General features: G+C 51.7%; 1 protein-coding gene across 1 annotated transcript; it reads right to left on the bottom strand.

Moving 5' to 3' along the window:
• Positions 1 to 3,038: 3,038 nt before the first annotated feature.
• Positions 3,039 to 20,499, bottom strand: LOC125623579 (CMP-N-acetylneuraminate-beta-galactosamide-alpha-2,3-sialyltransferase 4-like). Its single transcript, XM_048823174.2, has 10 exons — positions 20,155 to 20,499; positions 14,399 to 14,456; positions 13,892 to 13,948; positions 12,804 to 12,931; positions 9,889 to 9,952; positions 8,877 to 8,972; positions 7,900 to 8,092; positions 7,076 to 7,204; positions 4,709 to 4,855; positions 3,039 to 3,669 (listed from the first exon to the last, which is right to left on the bottom strand). The coding sequence occupies exons 1-10, from the start codon at positions 20,252 to 20,254 to the stop codon at positions 3,562 to 3,564; spliced, it is 1,080 nt and encodes a 359-aa protein (XP_048679131.1). The 5' UTR covers positions 20,255 to 20,499; the 3' UTR covers positions 3,039 to 3,561.
• Positions 20,500 to 20,940: the final 441 nt, after the last annotated feature.

Raw genomic sequence — 20,940 nt, 5'->3', positions numbered from 1 at the left:
TTCAGACTGAACCATCACACTGCTCTTCAATTGCATTACCCCAGAATGCCAGGGGATGGCTCACATACCGGTCCTTATTATTATTAATCATGTTTATGACAGGAGTGCCTAAGGTCCAACCGAGCATGGGACCCTGTTGCGTTAGGCGCTCTGCCGAGTAGCAGACCGGGCCAGCCCTAAAGAGTTCACAATCGAAACAGCCAGGACACACACGGGGTGGAGGAAGAGGGCGAAGGCACAAGCAGAGGGAACAAGGACGTGGCTTTAGTGCGTGGGTGGTTTTAATTGGGAGGGGATCAGAAGAGCGAAGGGACATGGCAGGGAAGGGGAACGAGAGGAGAAGGGAGAAAGAGGGGCAGGCGTGGAATGAAGCTGAGGGGAACAGACGGTGCGGGAGGGAGAGGATTGGAGCAAAGAGCCAGTCAGCACGGGCCAGAGCAAGTCCAGTTCAAACCCGAGAACATGGTCTGAATGGCCACAGGTCTCTGCCTTGGCTGCTTCTGCAGCTGCTCCGACTGGCAGGAATGTCTGGCTGACCCCTCTCCGAAGTTCTTCCCCATGGTGAGGGCGGAGTGGGAGGGAAGGCACCACTTGGGTCACAGTGGCCTTGGGAGGAAGGCGGGTCTCCCCTGTATGGGTCTGGTCTATCATGGTAGTGCTGGGGGGGCTGGGTGTCCCGGCAAGGCCCCAGAGCAGCGGACTGTGCTGTGTCTGTTCCTGCAGTGCTCAGCTGCAGAGGTGGGCGGCTCGACAGAGGATGCGGAGATGGAGACAAGAAGTCTGCCCAGGCAGAGTGAATTATAAATACCTCTGTACACGGTGCTAAGTACGACACTCCTTTCTCCAGGGAAATCATCGTGGGCAGGAAAGCAATGGGGGAGAAAACCACTGTGGGCGTCCGGCAGGCAAAGGCGAGCTCGGCTCCAGTCTTCTTGGTCTTTGGCAGGGCCACAGCTATGCCCTGCTTGGCAGTCTTTTGCGGGGAAGGGGGGAGGGGAGGAACAAACAGGCTCAGCTACACAGAGGACACCTCCTCCAGAGCTCATGGGTCAGATTCAGCCCCACACCGGCACTCGGGCTAGCGCAGGGACAGAGGGGAGGTTGCTCGTGCCTTCTCTATGCCTCTGCCACTGGTGACCACATTGCAGGGGTGAATTTCTTCCCTAGGGTCTGATCCCGAGCCCACGGAAGTCAGTGGAAATATTCTCATTGACTTCAGCAGGCTTTGAATCTGGCCTCTGGCAAGGAATCCTTACAAGGAATTTGACCGGTGACCTTCTGAAAAGAACGCAGTAACACTGAGTTAAAGGAGAATGATTTAGTTGGGGATTGGCCCTGCTTTGAGCAGGGGGTTGGACTAGATGACCTCCTGAGGTCCCTTCCAACCCTGATATTCTATGATTCTATGAATCTTCCCACGTCGGATGCATTTGCCCTATTCTTGGCCTCCAACAATGACAATCACAAGGTTTCCTGGATTCTACCCTCTCCCTGACTGTGCCCAGCTATGGCAGGAAAGCCTGGATCATCCCTGGTTATGTTTCATAGGGAGGTTACCTCCCTAATGCTGCCTATTCAATAAAGCCCTTCTGTCGTTTACCCAGTTTCCATTGTGCAATAAGCCAGGTACAAGCAGGGAGTTGTAAGTCATGGTGGACAGAGTCACTGCGGGCGCGCTGCTTCATTGTGGGGAGCACAGGAGCACGGTGGGAGGAGTTGTTGCCCAGGGAAGAGGACGCACTGAGATCTCCTCTAAAATAAAGGTGCTCTGCACCCTAGCTTTTGTTTCTGTGGGGCCCTCGCAGCGAGCCAATGCTTAAACCGATAAAAATAAAACACATCCCGTCATTTGCTAACAGATCCCCACCTCCCCTCCTCCAGGGCTGGCAGCTTGACTCAGCTCTGCCGGCGTGCATCCGTGTTATTGTGAGAGTCCGAATCCTCCGCTTAGCCATTCTTGGCCCTCTCCTTCTGCCTACCAGCGACTTCATCCCCAAACTCAGCTTAGCAGCCAACCTCTCAGGCTCTTCCCCCTCGCCCCCAACACAGGGCACCTTCCCCCATTTTGGTTCCGTTCTGAATCGTACAGACTCACCGCAGTGACACGTTTCAGTTCGATGGATACCGGGTACACGTCTGTAGACATCAGCTTGGCTTGCAGGGGAGAAGTAGGACCGAAAGGAAGAAAGTTAACGCTGTACAAAGTGAGATGCAGAGACACGCTGGGGCAGAAATGGAGCAGAGTCAAAGCCAGGGAAGTCACCAAGGAGAAATGGAGCGTAGACAGCCGCACAGAGAGTGCTGCACACTAGCTGCAGGGAGGGGACGGAGGAGGCTAAGGCCTTGTCTACCGGCTACATAGCTGTACCCAAATCAAAGTGTCCACCCCGGGAGATACTGGGATCACTGTATCAGTTTAAACTCACCCCTTAGGACAGGTTACACCAAGAAACCTTCCCCACCTAGGCAAGGCTTTCTAGTGAGAGCTGGAGAAAGGTGAGTGAGCAGGGTGTGGAAGCTGTACTGGGCATGGGGAAAGATGAGCCCAGCAATGAGTGGGGCTGGGGAAAGGTGAACGTGGCAGTGAGGGAGCACTGGAAGGAGGCAGGGGAAAGTGTGCGGTGGGGATGGAGGCCTGGAGGAGAGGGTGGAAGGAAGCCGTAAGTGGGGGGGATTTTGGTGTCTGAGCCAGTCGTGCACAGGAGTTTTACAGATCAGATTTGATGGAAGGAGGAATTCTGGCATAACAGGCCAGCAACTTCCCAGCTCCGGCAGGGTGAGCAATGGGGCAGGGGTGGCTATGCAGTCATGGCAGGTTGGGAGGGGCAAGCAAAGCCATCAAGAGTGTGCAGAGAAGGGGGGCAGTAACTGTAGATCCAGGAGCAGCAAAGAGTTTGTAGTGACACTGCGTACCGTCATCCACATTAGTCCCCTCCAGACAACCCCTCCCTATAACCCTGGTGCCAATCAGAGACACTCCCAGGCCCACTTAGAACCAGTTCTGTCTTTATTTCCAAACAGAAACACTCATCAGCACGGTCTCACTGCCAATAACTTTCCCCAACGTTTCAAAGATCACCTGAGATACCGGATCCTCTGAGGGTTCAGCAGAGTCCTTCTCCAAGCTAACGGGACCAGCTCCTTCTCACTTGAGGCTCCAGAGAAAGGGGCTGAGAACTGTAAGGGACCTGGCTTAAGACCACCCCTCAATGCCCTAATGCGGGGCCTTAACCTCTCAAGTCAAGGGTTAATACAAGTGACAGCAGGCAAAGCAGGGAGGGCTGTTTCCAAAAGGTGTGGGAAGCACCATATGGCACTCTTCCTCCTCCACCAAGGAAGCCATGGATCAGTGATTAGAGGCAAAGGTCGCAGGCCATCAGAGCAAAGGCCATGCAGTCAAACGCCGGAGGACCATGGCTTACTGCCCACCAGGTACAGAACAGGATAACGCCTGCCCTGTCCGATACAGATCAGAACAACAACAAGAGTAAAAGCCAACCGTGGCCCAACACTGGTGCATGGAGCAACGGCTCCTGGAACATCTCGCAGCGTCACCCCCACTCAGGGGCCCCAGGACGAGGAGGAAGGGCGCAACAAGTCGGAAATCATCCCCTGCTCCATCATTTTCAGCAGCCACGCCTGCTCCGCGCTGATGTTGTGCGTCACAAACTGCAGAGAGAAGTGCTGTTGTTATGGATCATTTCTTACAGCACCCAGAACTGTGTGCTGAATGTTGCCCAGCACAGACAGAAAGCAGGCCGGACCCACAGCTGGTGTAAATCAGTGTCAATGGAGCGACTCCAATTGAGACCAGCAGGGGATCTGACCAAAGATCCCTACCCCAGGAAATTTACAAGCTAACATCAGTATGGTGCCATGCTTCAAGCACTGAACTGGGGACCAGGTGACCTGGGTTCTATTCCCAGCACTGCCAGTGACTCACTGCATAGCCTTGGGCAAGTCACTTTGTCTCTCTATTTCCACTCTCATCCTTAGTCTTTCCACCCTGTCTGTAAGCGATTTGGGCAGGGACTGTCTCCCGTAGTGTGTGTACAGCGCCCACACAAGACGGGCCCCTTCTCAGTTACAGGCTCCAGGTGCCACTGCTATTAATGATATAACTTTAATAAAAGGGGGTAAAAAGACAGGAGGGAAGGGAAAGGGTCAGGAATGGCAAGGGTTAACAGCGCTACCGTCATGCAATTATGCAGCATGGCGGGATAAGGGTGATTGGGTTTCTGTATTTTAAACAAATGAATGGCTCAGCTGGCTAATTTCTTACAGGTGGCATGGAAAAAGTGAGACTTAAGCGGGGATTTGCATGAGATCAGGAAAGTGGCTTTGCAGGCCCCGGTGCCTGAGCATGACGATGGGCACCAGGGAGGAACTGACAAACAAGACAGTGAAGGCAACAGGAGGGGAGACCAGCTCTCAGAATCAATAGCAAGACTCCCGTTGATTTCAATGGGCACTGGATTGGGCCCATATTGCCATTCCAAATGCTGTACTGGAGTGGACAGAGTCTGTACCTGAAGTCCTCTCAAAAAGCTCCCAGCAGCTACTCCAGTCCCAGCCTCTCCCAAGAGGAGTCGCTGTGGGGAATGATGAAGAAGCACCAAGCGTGGGGGGCTGCCAGCTACTCCAGTCCCAGCCTCTCTCAGCGGGTGGCATCACAAGGAACAGGTTAGCAGAACGAGGATAATCTTACCACGCCCTGGCTCAGATGCTCCGTGTCATAGTAGTGTACTGGTGTGGTATTGTCATGCTTGTCAGGGTACCCAAATCCTATGATGTTAACCTCGTGGCAGACATGGAGGGCTAAGTTCAAAGCGATGATTCCGGTGGTGGAATACTTCTGGATAAAAGGATATGACACATTTTCAAATTGCATTATGCATTTTGGTCTCAACTTTTACCACACCAGCCCCAAGCAACCTGGCTACCTCTGGGACCAACTGCCCCCTCCATGCCCCACTTGGCAGAAAAATACCAAGACAGACAGAAGGGCGGAGTTTACAGGTCTTGCCGTTTCTGTGACAAAACCACAAGGTGCAACTTTTTAAAGTGACGCTGGGCAGAGCAGAGCGGCCTGTAGTGAGAACGGGGCCTTTGGAAAAGTCAAATGTTAACCACAGTGGAGATCTATGAGCTTCTGGAAGGAATCCAGCAGGCACTGCAGGTCTGCACATACTACTGAGCAAGCATGCAATCTGTCCCTATCGGACTTCTGGGTATGCCTTGTCTGAGTATGTACTCTCTCTGGTTGGCGTGTTAGGGTTGTTCTAAATTCGAGCCCGTGCATTAAATTCCAGCCTAAAAGTTACAAAACTCCAGCGTCAGTCATTTAAAGGCGACACTGGCCTTCACAAACGAACACCTGCATTAAAAGAAAAATAAATGAGACCAAGCAGAACAGCTACAAAGCTCAGCTCCGGAGCCAACGTAACATCTGTAGTAAGAGGCCCTGAAATATAAACCCTTGTATCAGAGGCCTGGTCTGAGGCCTAAAGCCTGAACCAAAGTACTTTCAGGCATTGCTAAGCAAAGCTGGGCTGTGAGCCAGAGGCACGCCCTAATTGCAGAACATGGCAAGAAAAGGGCTCCTAGAAAGCATGCGCTAATGATATAAGTAGTAATAAGAGGAACGAACGTGTGCCAAGATGGCACCTGGACATCCTGATACAAGGACACTTCCCAGAGATAACAAGGAACAGGCAAGTGCATCCCAAAGACAGGGTCAAAAGGACAGCATGATGGACAGAGCTGTTTGTTTGAACCAACATGATCAAAGGGGGAGACAGCACCCTAATGAGTCAAGGGGCTGTACCTCAGTACGTCAGGAGGGATGAGTAATCTGTCCGGCAATCTGTCCGGTATAAAAATAGGTCCCGGAGTGCATATCTTTGTCCACCCTAGGGGGCAGTGGAGTGAGCTGTGTCCATTGCCATGGGGCACATATTCGTAGTATGTCCTGTAGAGTCTACATGAAACTATTACTGCGCTTCGCTGGACAATAAATCTGGCCAGGTGCCTTACTAGAGTCTGTGGTCTTTGAGGGTTCTCTCGGGGTCTGCTGTGTCAGCTATCTGTGCAGAGCTGGGGCAGTACACAGAGGGAACACGCACGCAGCCGACTGTTATCATCATCGAACCAGAGCAGAGCACCTCACCGGTAGCTACCGACAATACCATCCGGCCTCCGGTCTCTAAGTACACACTTCGCACTTTCCGCATGGACAGTAGCACTTTCAGCGAGGATACGTTGTAGCACATGGGTTTGGAGATCTGGAGACTTGGGTCCCAGTCCCAATCCCAGCCCTGGCTATGAATCACTGCCTGACCTTGGGCAAGTCATTTAGACACCCTGCCTCAGCTTCCCCCTCAGAAAATGCCAATTACAATGCTTCCCTAATTCGTGGTGGTGGCTGAATTAATTAATGGCTGCAAAGCGCTTTGAGGATCAGGACAAAAGACAAAGAATGATTATACTTATTAACTAGATAATCCTCGGTGCCCCCAACGAGTGGGGAAGCTAATGCTACAGAAGGAGTTGACAACAGAGCCAGGATTAGACTTGAGCTTTCCTGAATACCTCACTGCTTTAAGGGATGCAAACCTAAATTCCTCTCTTCCTTAGAAGCCCATTATCAGTATGGGTCCATCTGATGGGGAAAGAGAAGAACCAAATACACACAGCTTGGCTAAGCATTGACCAAGCTGGGGAGACATTGTTCAGCCTCGCATGGCAAGGAATGGTGGGATGAAATTAAGAAAGGGAAATTTAGGCTGAATGTCAGTAATATCCAGACACAGACCCGGTGGATAGGGTAGAAACACCCATCGCCCATTTAGAGCGAGGTCAGCCATGGCAACAGAAATCCTGCTAAAGGCATGCACCCGGCTCTGGCAGGCAGATGGATTGGATGACCAAAGAGGACTTTCCCCTCCACCCCTCCATCTCCTTCTGTGATTCTGCTTTGGGCAGTACTGTACTGCGGTGAAGCAGGAAGGCACAGAGTTAAAGGAGGCAAGTAGCATCCTGGAGCTTTCTCCCTGCCAGGCAGTCAGGGCCATACCTTGCCCCTCTTCTCCAGCTGAAGCAATTTGTATGTTGCTTCATAGGTGACGTAAGGGTGCAGAATCCGCAGGTGAGAGGCATTCCACTTCCATTCACTGGGAGGCCGGCGCCAAAACCCCTGTACAGTCTGTAGGGGAGAGAGAGAGAGAGAGAGATTTGGATCCAGCTGCAATATCCCAGCCTGTTGACTCATTAGGAAGCAGCAGAGCATAGGAGGGCAGGTGATTAGTACAAATAAGAAACGCATACATAACAATGGCTACAGGAATTAGCACAGAGAGATCACATGGAGGTAGCAGACATAAGTAACCTGACAAGACAGGTCAGTACCAACAAGTAACGGGCAAGTGGTTTGTAACTAAGGGGAAGATTTTCAAAGGCGCAAATGACAGTGAGGCATCCAATTGCCACAGAATTTCAATGAGAATTGGGTGCCTGACTGTCGAAATCCCAGCCTGCATCTACCCTGGTGCTGTCCAGACTCTGCTGCCCATGTTCACACTGAGTAACAGTTGGCTACAGGATTAGAATCAACCGGACTTTCTGCTGAGTAAGGATGGCGAAGTCTGGTCCCTTCTCCTGCTCCCAATGCCATCAGCCTTCTAGGATTAGTTCCCATGTAGACAGTATTCCCATTTAATGACGGAAGAGTTGAGAGCCAGATTGGACCAGAAGCTTGGGGTCACCCCACTGCTCATGGCAAGCTGCTTAGGTGCACCTCGTGATATGGAAGAGCACAAGAGAGCCCCGAAACCTCTTCACTCACCCTTATCGCATGCCACTTGGCCGAGCACCTCCCGATAGCCCTTTGAGAAGCCTCACCTTATTCCTTGTCTTCAGCAGCATTTCCTTCACCCAGATAAAATCCAGGCTCTTGAATGCAACGAGCACCATCAGCGTTTCATTGTCATTGTTATCCAGAGGGTTGGGCAGAGCAGACTCGGGGAAGAAGAGCCGGATGCTGGTTTTCTCACCAACGTCTTCCTTGTGCTCTTTCACTGGAGCATTGTTTAACCTGAGGGGTGAAAGGCAGAGTGCTGAGAGCATGCCAGATACACAGGTTGTCACGGAACAGGTCATGTGCCACTGCCGGATGGAACCCAGGGCCAGACTTCTTCACATGTGGGGGTTTATTTTACTTTACTACTTTGTTATTTACAACACCTCGCGGCCTCAATTGATATCACAGCTCCAGTGTGCGAGGCAATGCATGCACACATAGTAAGAAATGGTCCATGATCCAAAAAGCTACATAAAGGCAGACAAAGGGTGGCAGAAGGCAGTATGATTTTAGCCCCGTTTTGCAGATGGGGAATGGATGCACAGAGAAATTAAGTGACTTTCACTCAGGAAATCGATGGCATTGCCAAAAATTCAACTCAGATCTCCTGAGTCCCAAAGCAAGACCTTGACTACAAGACCATTCTCCTTTCTACTGAATGAGCAAATGGAAGAGGTCAAAGGATTCATCTACACTGCAATAAGAGACCCACAGCATAGGGGTGGCTGGCCCAGGTCAGCTGACTCAGGCTTGCGGGACTCGGGCTGTGGGGCTAAAAATTGCAGTACAGACAGGATTTTTATTGCAGTGTAGCTGTACCCACAGAGCACCCACAGAAAAGGCCTGCAATTTTGGAGGCTGTGAATTCTGATAACCATGGCATCTACTTGTGTGTTTGGCCAAGGTCATGAGGCTCCCTGAACACAGGGGTCAAGCTGGCTATACAGAAAGAGCTAAGCACGTGTACATCAAGCCATCGGTTCCCCTCTGCGTGTTGGTCCCAGGGAGCATCCAGTACCTGATGACAATGTTGTGTGAGTCAATCACTGCCCCGAAGCCTCGGCCACGAATGGAGTTACTGTTGCCGACCACGACGCACCTTCGGCACCGAAGACTGGACAGAGGAGCCAATGGAATGCATGTGAGGCCCTGTTCGGCCCAGTTCCTCCCCCTCTAGAGCAATATCGCCCAGGGCTTGTCTGGACTACTGATGGGCCTCCCCAGAACAATGCCATGTGACTGCAGCGCAGAGGAAACCTGGAACTCAGCCCGGCCCCAGGAGAATTCAGCTGCTCCTGCTGGGCTCAGATACCAGGAGTGGGCTTGGCAAGGTACGGAGCGCTGCCAGTCCAACCCACAAAGCCCATCTATTACCTGGTTAGCCCTGCAACACAGGGATGCTGCACTCCGCTCGGCTGGATGTGGCCATGCCCCAGTGAGAGGAGCAAGGCATGGAGTCTCCCCAGCATACTAAGAAACTTGCGTGTGGCCTTGGCTAAGCTGGTGGAGGGGGAGGCAGCCATGATAACACAGTCTGTACTGGAAGGGCCAGAAGGCACTGGTGGAAGAGGGAAGCAATCCAGTGGCTAACGGATGCCCAGCAGACGGACCATGCTTCACAGCCAGTAGTGGACGAGCACCACAGACATATGCACGTACCTCTGTGTGCTCTGAGCGGCCCCGCCCTGGGAGGAGGTAGATGGTGATGGGGGAGGAGGAGAGAGCAGGGTGTAATAGAAATTAGAGGGCAGCGGCTAGTGACCTTTCTGATGCCCTGGGCACCAAGGCGGACCAGAAGGGCAAGCTAGAGGGGCCTGCAGGGAGAGTAGAAGGGGCCTTTTGGGAGGCGAGGAGAGGGAGCAGGGTGTCAGCAGAGGGGATGGATTGGAGGGGAGGTAAGAATGGGAGAACTTTAATGAGCCTCAGATACAATGGTGCCAAACCAAGCTGCTAAACCCTTTTTTGAGGTTTCCCCACCACTAACACCCACCATTGTCCCACCGACACACAGCCACCAGCCAGCCCCCTACCGCTCAATGGACTTTGGCATCCCCTGCTGCGGGAGGAGCTGTAATGTGTGGAACGCATGGAGAACTGGACAGAAAGGAGAAAGAGGTTAAACAATGACACAAGAACACAATAAACACAAGATCAAAAGAACTAGGGGTCACCAAATGAAATGAACAGGCAGGTTTAAAACAAACAAAAGGAAGTATTTTTTCACACAAAGCACAGTCAACCTGTGGAACTCCTTGCCAGAGGATGTTGTGAAGGCCAAGACTATAACAGGGTTCAAAAAAGAACTAGATGAATTCACGGAGGATAGGTCCATCAATGGCTATTAGCCAGGATGGGCAGGAATGGTGTCTCTAGCCTCGCTTTGGCAGAAGCTGGGAATGGGTGACAGGGGATGGGTCACTTGATGATTCCCTGTTCTGTTCATTCCCTCTGGGGCACCTGGCATCGGCCACTGTCGGAAGACAGGATACTGGGCTAGATGGACCTTTGGTCTGACCCAGTTTGGCTGTTCTTATGTTCTTAATCATCTGCCTGGGCCAAGTGATCCCTTCCCGAAGACACGACTCCTTGGTTTCATCCGCTCCTCCTATTTGCCGAATAGTCTCCACATCCTGGGTATGTCTACCCAGAGACTCAGGGCGCGGCAAGCTGGGGTGTAAATCTACAGCGCAGTAGCCTGCCATGCTCTACGTGGCCGTGTGGACCCAGCACTGCCATGCACTCCAATGTCCGCACTGCGCTCTGATCGGCTGCTGTTTCAAACTGCAGTACCCAAAGCGCACCAGGGAACTCGAATGCGTGGCAGGAGGGTCCATACAGCCACTGAGCACCCAGCGGGCTGTAGATTGACACCCCAGCTTGCCGTGCACGGTGTCTCTGTACAGACAAGCCCTGGAGCAGATGAATGTCAGACCTCTCTATTAATTATCCTACATGTGATCACCCCCACATGTGAACAGACCTCTCTATTAATTATTGATCAGGAACAGTCAGCATGGATTCACCAAGAGAAGGTCATGCCTGACTAATCTAATCGCCTTCTATGATGAGATTACTGGTTCTGTGGATGAAGGGAAAGCAGTGGATGTATTGTTTCTTGTCTTTAGCAAAGCTTTTGACACAGTCTCCCACAGTATTCTTGTCAGCAAGTTAAAGAAGTATGGGCTGGATGAATGCACTATAAGGTGGGTAGAAAGTTGGCTAGATTGTCGGGCTCAACGGGTAGTGATCAATGGCTCCATGTCTAGTTGGCAGCCGGTGTCAAGTGGAGTGCCCCAGGGGTCAGTGCTGGGGCCGGTTTTGTTCAATATCTTCATAAATGATCTGGAGGATGGTGTGGATTGCACTCTCAGCAAATTTGTGGATGATACTAAACTGGGAGGAGTGGTAGATACGCTGGAGGGCAGGGATAGGATACAGAGGGACCTAGACAAATTGGAGGATTGGGCCAAAAGAAATCTGGTGAGGTTCAATAAGGATAAGTGCAGGGTCCTGCACTTAGGACGGAAGAACCCAATGCACAGCTACAGACTAGGGACCGAATGGCTAGGCAGCAGTTCTGTGGAAAAGGACCTAGGGGTGACAGTGGACGAGAAGCTGGATATGAGTCAGCAGTGTGCCCTTGTTGCCAAGAAGGCCAATGGCATTTTGGGATGTATAAGTAGGGGCATAGCGAGCAGATCGAGGGACGTGATCGTTCCCCTCTATTCGACATTGGTGAGGCCTCATCTGGAGTACTGTGTCCAGTTTTGGGCCCCACACTACAAGAAGGACGTGGATAAATTGGAGAGAGTCCAGCGAAGGGCAACAAAAATGATTAGGGGTCTGGAACACATGACTTATGAGGAGAGGCTGAGGGAACTGGGATTGTTTAGTCTGCAGAAGAGAAGAATGAGGGGGGATTTGATAGCTGCTTTCAACTACCTGAGAGGTGGTTCCAGAGAGGATGATTCTAGACTATTCTCAGTGGTATAAGAGGACAGGACAAGGAGTAATGGTCTCAAGTTGCAGTGGGGGAGGTTTAGGTTGGATATTAGGAAAAACTTTTTCACTAGGAGGGTGGTGAAACACTGGAATGCGTTACCTAGGGAGGTGGTAGAATCTCCTTCCTTAGAAGTTTTTAAGGTCAGGCTTGACAAAGCCCTGGCTGGGATGATTTAATTGGGGATTGGTCCTGCTTTGAGCAGGGGGTTGGACTAGATGACCTCCTGAGGTCCCTTCCAACCCTGATATTCTATGATTCTATGATTATACAGTGGCACAGACATGGACAACACATTGCACTGGGGGAGCCTGGCCAAACACGCAGCCCCTTGCCCCAAGGAAACTATCGCTGTAGCCTTTGCCCTCCCTTCTCCCTATTCCCCCTGCTGCCCAGGGCTTTCACTCCCTGTGTCACTGCACCAGGTAGTTGGCAAACTCTTTAGGGCAGGGATCATATTTTGCCTAGGTTTTCCATCAAGTGTCCCAGCATACAAATAATCAGGGCACACGCTGGGACGGTTCAGAACTGAGAGCCCCGATACCAGCCCATTGCGGGGGTCGATGGGACTATGACCGTGGACTGCAATGGAAGCTTTAACAGTACAGCACTCATCAATTCTATTCATGGGCCTACTGGCCCTGCTGGAGAATGAAATTAAAGAGTTTCCTCCTTCCTTCATCTCCGCCATTCCCCACGTTCATCCTCACACAGTCGTATCCAGGGAGCAAAGCCGACACTCCTCCAGCCTGACCACCTACCCAGGAAATCCTGCGGTCCAGCTCTGATGAGCCCTGGCATATTTCTATCCTAGCACCACCCGCACCTTCCATATCTCCGTGTGGCTGAGTAATGGAGAGGCTTTTCTGATGCCCAGTGGGCCCCCACAGTCCCGCGAGTTAACCGCGAGCAAAGGGTGTGCTTGGGGAGGGGGGAGACCGGTACCCGAGCTCTTCAGTCCAAAGGGAAGCATATGGAACTGGAGAAGGTAGTTTAGTTGTCTCCTGGCAGGAGTGTTGTCCTGCCAGAATAACTCCCTGCTGGTCAGGAAAGGCTTCCAGTCAGGCTCAAACCTAGCAAGAGAGAGCCTGGGTGTTAGCAGCAGGGTCCAGGGGAGAAAATGCCAGTCACAGCCTCGGCACATGGGCTGAGCGTCCAGGCTCATTTAGGGCAGTGGTTCTCAACCAGGGGTGGGTGTACCCCCGGGGGTATGTAGAGGTCTGCCAGGGGGTACGTCAGCTCATCTAGATATGCACCTAGTTTTACAACAGGCTACATAAAAAGCACTAGCGAGGTCAGTGCAAACTAAAATGTCATACAGACGCTGACTTGTTTATACTGCACTAGATACTGCACACTGAGATGGAAGTGCAGTTTTTATATTCCAGTTGATTTATTTCATAATTATATGGTAAAAATCAGAAAGTCAGCAATTTTTCAGCAATAGTGAGCTGTGATACTTCTGTATTTTTTATGTCTGATTTTGTCAGCAAGTCATTTTTAAATGAGGTGAAACTTGGGGGTACGCAAGACAAATCAGACTCCTGAAAGGGGTACAGTTGTCTGGAAAGGCTGAGAGCCACAGACCGACGGCGCTCGGATGCTTCTGTGCTCTCCCCAAGCGCTTCTAGACAAGGAACCACGTCCCACCCTGTTAGCCCTGGCTGGTTCCACCCCATGTCTCAGCCCGGCCTGCGATGGCGAAATCCCCTCTGAGCTCCCACACTCAACTTCCCCAACGTGTTCCCCTTGCCTTGGCCTGCCGACGTCTTGGAAATGCTGCGTCATCTTTCAGTTGCTCTGCCCTGGGACGGAAGTGAGGTCTGCTTTTCCTCTTGAGGTTCCTCAGCGTGTCTCACCTCAGCTTGTTCACTGACTTCACAGCGGTATCAGCACTCACAGTGGACATCTCCCTTCCAGTCTGCTGGATTCCCCACACACCGGGACTGCCCTGCCCCTCCACATACACTGGTCAGAGCGTCAAACCCTCCCTCGCCAACATCCCCAGGGCAAATCAAAAGCAACTAACAAACCTGCCAAGAATGGGATTTCTCCATGCAAAGCGCTTCCTGCAAATGTTGATGTCCTTCCTGTGAAAGACACATGGCTCATTTATTCACAGCTTTCTGACTGCCTCCACCCCCTCTCTAGCCCTCCATGAGTCTGCTCCAGAACTGTCCATTAGCACACCCCTCCGGCTCCCTCTCCACGACCTGCCAGGGATCCCACACTATGGGAAGATTTTAGGTTTAGAATTGAGTCCTTCCGTGACTTTTTCCCCCCTGCTACTTTTCTCTTCCTTTCCTCTCCTTCCACCCCATCCTCCCTGCCACACAATTCAGATAATCTCCTCACCAGGCAGAACACAGCTCTCCCAAACTCCCCATGGTTCCCCATGCCCCACACTGGGAGCAAGCAGTCTCCATTGTCCCAGGACAGAAAGGTCTGAGCTTTACAGGTGAGGTGTGTTTCTGGCTACTGAGCCCCCGCTACGAGCCTAATGTCATGCAGATCGGGCCTGGGGAAGCAGGGTGACTTACTCAAAGGGAACATCAGGTGACATCCTCCTGCAGTACCGGAAAACTTGCACACTGAGCACTGTTGAAGGAAATGGACACAAGACGGACACGCTGAAACAGGGAAGCAATGGCCTCATAGAATATCAGGGTTAGAAGGGACCTCAGGAGGTCATCTAGTCCAACTCCCTGCTCAAAGCAGGACCAACCCCAACTAAATCATCCCAATTTTTTCCCCTTATTTTCTTTTTGCTCTAGATCCCTAAATGGCCTCCTCAAGGATTGAACTCACAACCCTGGGTTTAGCAGGCCAATGTTCAAACCCCTGAGCTATCCCTCCCTCCTAGCAGCACCACAGCTGGGCTCACCTGCCGCCTAGCCCCCGAAACGCACATCCGACTGACGTGAGTTTCAACCACATAGGGCTGAAGACCTGCAGATACTGTTCCAGAACAGGGGAGCCCCTGAGTGGCTAGATCAGAACTAGTCCCTCACTGGCCAGGATTGAATGGGACTTTCTGTTAATAATTCCTAGTATTTCTACAGCAATTTCCACCCCAGGCCCTTGCTGCGCGTTGCAAACATTACGACCTGCAGCACCCCCGTAGGGTAGGTATTATTCCCTCCTCTGTAAAATGGCAACATAGCAGCACAGAGAGGTTAAGTGACTTGTCAAAGCCCTTCACTAAGTTAGCAGCAGAACTAGAAAGAAGAAGACCCATGAGCCCTGACTCCCAGCCCACTGCTTTAAGCCACAGACTCCCTTTCAGGGCCAGGAATAGAACCCCGGAGCGCTGAGTCTCAGCCCCCTCCCCACTCTAACCACAGGGCACTACAGATAGCAGCCCTGAGTTACATCCGCAACCCTGAGCATGCCCTTTGCTGGACACAGTTGGCAAAGGCTTCATTTACGCTGAGCCCAGCTCTCTCTCTTTCTCATTGTCTCTTCAACGGCCTCGTATCTGCACAGATTAGGGGATGCAGAGAGCAGGCTCCTTCAAACCTCTCATGTTTCTATTACAGTGAGCCATTCCCCCCCCCCCAGCACATCCACCAGCGGGACCTGGAAAGAACACAAACAGCCAGAACCCCAATCCTGCCCCCCAAAATGTGGGTTAAAAACACAGGACTGCAGAACAGAGAAAAAAAATCATTTTTTTGTTCTTTCTTTGTACAGCACCTAGCACAGTGGGGCTCGGGTCCATGCCTGGGCCCCCTAGTTGCTATGGTAATGCAAATAATAATGTTCCACCTCCTTGGAAACCAGTGTCCCTGCCAGGGAAAACCACGGGCCCAGCCCTACATTCCTTGTGCACCACTGAAAACAGTAGGAGTTTGGGGGGAGAAAGACAGACAGGATTGGCCCCTGTCTATAGATGGGTAGGAAAGACCCTTTAACACCAAAAGAACGCTAGACATCTTGTCTCCTTTGCGTTGCCTTTCTTCTTGGCTCTCCACTCTGCATGGGCAGTAAAACCCAGTCATTGAGTATGTTTATTGCAGTTGTGCCCAGGACTCAGCCAAGATGGGGGACTCCACTGCGCTAGGTGCTGTATGAACACAGAATGATAACTCTGCCTTCCCTGGGCTCCCATACCTCTGGGCTTCCGAGATGCATGAAGCTGCAGATTGAGAGGAAAGCAGCCAGTCCACCCCCTCCAAGGGCAGGACACCAGCCCAGGTGTGAGGGGTGTCTGATACTGCACTGAAGCAGGGCCAGAAATAAGGAGATATGGAGGTTACAACCCTGAAGAGTTGGGGGTAGGGACAGGGATGGCGGGGGGGGGGAATTCCCCTCATCTCATACCATCTCCCCCATTCAAGGTATCAGTGCAAGAACCCGCACTTGTTCACACACCCCCTGGGGAGGGGAAAGCAAATCAAGCCTCCCCGTTATCTCCCATCCATCAGCAGGGAAGGGGGGGGCACACCCTCTAAGTAGGAAGGATGGGGGAGCAGAAGAGGTGAAGGAGAGCGGCCACAGGAGGGATCCAATCAAGGGGGACAGACACTGCTGTAATGGCCCCCTCAACTCAGCCGTTCTCAGCCCCATCGGAAGGCAAGGGGCACAGGCACAACTTCACATCACCCTCTTTCCAGCCCTGGGCGGAGCAGGGGAAATGGCCTGCAACATTTTTATGGACAATACGTGTGACTCAGTTTACCTACTGAGTATAAAGGGGGCGTGAGGCATAGCTGGATATCACAAAGGCAAGAGGCCTGTCTGGGTTGGAACCAGATACGTCCGGCTGGAATCCACCCATATGCCACGGAAGGTCCTGCAGAGCCAGTGGCAGCTTCAGCCACCGAAAATTCCCTTTGAAGGCCTGGCAGCCAGAGAGAATTCACACAGCGTGGCTGCGGCGGGACACAGAGGAGCAAGGTGTTTTAAAGGCTGCTGCTGGAAAGACAGAGACGCTGAGCCAGCGAGAGAGCGAGCGAGCCGAGATGGATGCTGGGAGAGCGTGGAACATTGGGACATCGCACACGCTGTCATAGGCTTGGCTTGCCCATGCTTGTTGACCTGAGCATGCGCCGATACTGTATTCCAGCTGGCTAATAAATGGCACCTTGTGAGAAGGCTGCCCTGCCTCACTGAGAATACCCTCTAGGTGCATTGCTCCCTGAAGGGGTAGCAGTCTCTGCAGGGGTCTGAAGCACTTTGTAGGAGCACTCAATGAGAAACAGGCGGTGCAGGAGCCCAAAGGCCCAGGCTCAGGCCTAACTGCTCCCAAAGGGACCTGAGGAAGGTGGGATTGCGGGACACTGACTGGCAACATCTCCCAGGGGCCTGCCAGCCCCCAAATACTCCACCTCTGCCTCCAGAGTAAGCTCCAGAACGGGGGAGATCTAATGGGGAAAGCCGCACCGAGCCAGCTGGCCTTTGTGTTTGTAACAGACCCTGCCAGCTCCCCTGCTGTTTGCTGCATACCCAGAATAGGAAATCAACCTGCAGTGGACCTGGCCGCTTCTCGCCTTCTGTTGGAGCCCGCGGTTCTCTTGTTAGCTCAGCACTGCCATAGAGTCTGAAGTTACCAAGCGACGTGTCCTCCCCAGCAGAACACCCCTGCCCACATCAAGCCAGGCCTAGGAGAACTGAGCAGCACAGGGATAGATGCCAAGGAAAAGGCCTAGCAAACACATTTCATGGCCACAGGCCATGCTGTTCAATCGTGGTGGCCAAGAGTTAGTTGCATTTGTGAGCGTGGGTAGCAAAGTCACTAAGGCCATCTCTGGAGGATGTCGCCGGGGGCTGTTGTTACATCCGCTCAGCAGGAGCAAATGGCCCAGTGCAGGTGTTCCCAGGCTGACGAGGCTAATTTGGAGTGTTTGGTGCCCAGCTTTAGACACCCAGGGCCTGATTTCCAGAAGAACAGCTGATTTCTGAAAGAGTGGAGGGATAGCTCAGTGGTTTGAGCATTGGCCTGCTAAACCAAGGGTTGTGAGTTCAATCCTTGAGGGGGCCATTTAGGGACCTGGGGCAAAAATTGGGGATTGGTCCTGCTTTGAGCAGGGGGTGGGACTAGATGACCTCCTGAGGTCCCTTCCAACCTTGATATTCTATGATTCTACGTTCATTGAGAAGATAGCAGGACATCACGGAGGCCCTCAGCTACCACAGTAATGAGCACAGTAGGGAAATGGGCTCAATGCTCCTGACAGTCAGGCTCTGGTGTGTGTAAATAAAGATGGGCACAAAAACCTGCAGGCCATTTTGGGAAAACTGGTCGATAAAGCTGCATGTGTGTCACAACCATGACATCCACATGAAATCCTTTTCAGAGTGGTAGTCATGTTAATTTGTATCAGCAAACAAACAAACAAAAAAGGAGTCCTTGTGGTACCTTAGAGACTAACAAATTTATTTGGGCATAAGTCAATGGGAGTTTTGCCATTGATTTCAGCGAGGCCAGGATTTCACCCATGACCTTCACGGATCTTATGTGTAAAAACATCTAGATCTTTGACAACCCAGCCAGCCTTCTGCTGAGCAAAATTCCTCCAGGAATCTTTACAAAGCTGGCTGTAAATCATCTCCAAATGAGTCAAGTGGAATATGGATTTTCAGATTTTTTAAAAAACACCTATTAGTTAAGCCCAATTTTGATTGGAAAACAAAAGATTTTAATTTGACTTTTCTCATAATGTCCCATGTCAAATAACACAATGGTCATTAAATTACCCGGAGGATTTCTTTCAAACTGAAGGTCTGACGGATGCATTTTTAGCCCGAAAGCTGCAATGAATTTCCCCAAGACAAAAAAACAGCCTTTCTAGTGAAAATAGGACACCCTTACTTTGTGGAAGGGGTTCACAAGCACTGGTCTTCCTGGTGGATTTCATTGGACCACCCACCCATCCACTGGGGTGACCAGATGTCCCGATTTTATATGGACAGTCACAATATTTGGGGCTTTGTCTTCCATAGGCGCCTGCCAGCCCCACCCCGTGCTGATTTTTCACCCTTGCTGTCTGGTCACCCTACTGTCCACCCCCCCCCACACACACGTTCTAACTCTAAACCTGTAGGAAGCTCCTCATGAGTACCGGGGTCTACTGAACCGAGACCATGGCTACTTCACGGCCTAAGCTGCTGTTTTCAGGTACTTACAATTTTTGAAAAAGTTACAACTTGGACTGAAATTATCCACATTCTTTCACAGCACAAAGGTAACATTTTGGGAGGAGACTACAGTGACATTCCCCTGGATTGTTTTGCGCTAAGTGTGGGAAATAATACAGGAGATTTTCACATTTTAAAAAAAAATAATCTTTTCTTCCGCACCACACAGGCAAATACAGCTCAAGTGACGCAATTTTCTACAAATAACCTAGATCCAAGTATAAACATAGTCCTGCCCATGACCTGCAGTGTTACTAGGCACCCGATGATTGTAATGCAAAGGGTTATTACAGGTTCAGTGCTTACTGCTGGGAGTAGTTCCACTGAGGAAAGCATCATTGCTCGCAGTAGTAAATGCTAGGAAGTCTTCGCAAGATCGGGTGCTTGGTTTGGAAAAGAACGGCTGGCTGTGGCAGAGCCGCACAAACACAACCTTGACTAGCAGCTCTTTAGGGCCACGTGGCGGAGACCTGACTCACCCCGGGAGCACTAACCCACTCAAGTGTCCCCCTGAAGTCAAAGGATTCATGGGAGTAAAGGTTCCCCAGTGTGGGTACGGACTGCAGACTCCAGCCCTTGGCCCGGACAGTGGCGAAGGGCTGGTGCACGCTGCACCATTCTCCATCCTGTCCGACATCTTTGGGCCTGATTCTCCACATATTCATTCCCATCACGCTGCCGGGAGCCAGAGAAGCCTCAGGCCTGTTCTGCTTCGCCAGGAGTAGAGGTGGTTCCACAAATCTCACGGACATCAAACTTTCTGAAGCTATTTAGCTCTGCATGTAGCTGATCTATGTAACCACATTTCCTGTTACCATTACCATGCTCCAACCTAGGGTGACCAGATATCCCTATTTTATAGGGACAGTCCTGATTTTGGGGTCTTTTTCTTATATAGTCTCCTATTACCCCCCCCCCCGATTTTTCACATTTGCTCTCTGGTCACTCAACTCCAACCTCCCTTGTCCCTTCTACCCCTTTGCCACACTCACTTATTGGGTCCTGTCTACCTGAAGTGCAAGCTCTTCAGGTCATGGGCTGTCTCTCACTATATAGTGCCCGGCACAGTGGGGCTTTGATCCTGGTGACCATATGCAAATACAAGTGGGGCAGGGGACAGGATGGCAGGAGACAGCATGAGATCAAGCTCTCTTACCCACACTCAGGAGAAGCCTCAGCACCTTCCACAGCTTCCTGAGAAAGACAAAGGTGAATCTGCCCTGCGATTTGGAGCACATGAGCCCCTCAATATTCATATCGGCAGCTTCTGCGTTCCCAGCCTGCAAAGGAAACTAACAGAGGTGACCCATCAATTCATCAATCAAAAGGACTGGTGAACCACGACATTAGACTTCGCACAGAACGGTAGGCAGGGATCCTTCTCAAGCGCTCGTGCAACAGCTGCCTGCGTTTGCCCTGGCTACATTGACCCGGCATTCTGGGTAATGTCTAGCATTTGAGTCTCTGGGACACGCCTCACGCTGCTTCATCCCCTGCTGAGACTCCCCATGCAAATGGAAGAAAGGCCACGCCGAAAGACTCACCCACCTCCCTTTTGCTTTGGGCTGCCGGGCAAGGGGCGGGTGGGTTGGTCGGAGATGTTGTTTTTACCAGTTACCCTAAAACGACACAGTGAAAGGGGACGTCACCAACAGGAGTTATCTAAACGCTGCCCAAAGGTGAATTTTTCTCCCCCTGGCCCCAAAGCTTGCTCGACCGATAAGAATGATACTTCCCTCCAAAGAGCAGAGAGCATGGCACCTTTGCCAGCGGAGCAAGGCAGCTCTGTGAGCAAGCCGCAGAGTTTGCAGCATTTAGGTCTCTGAGCTTGACTGACAGCCTTAATTATACAGGGACAGAGATGCAGCTGGAGCAGACACGTGGGAGCTCAGGCCGGTAAAGCCACAATAATGCACTCCCGCTCTTTAAGGGACGGCGCAGG

This window comes from Caretta caretta, chromosome 16 (assembly GCF_965140235.1).
Source record: "Caretta caretta isolate rCarCar2 chromosome 16, rCarCar1.hap1, whole genome shotgun sequence".
In the NCBI taxonomy this organism is placed as follows: domain Eukaryota; kingdom Metazoa; phylum Chordata; order Testudines; family Cheloniidae; genus Caretta; species Caretta caretta.
The sequence above is the reverse complement of the archived record's forward strand: the minus strand, read 5'-3'. Positions and strand labels throughout refer to the sequence as shown.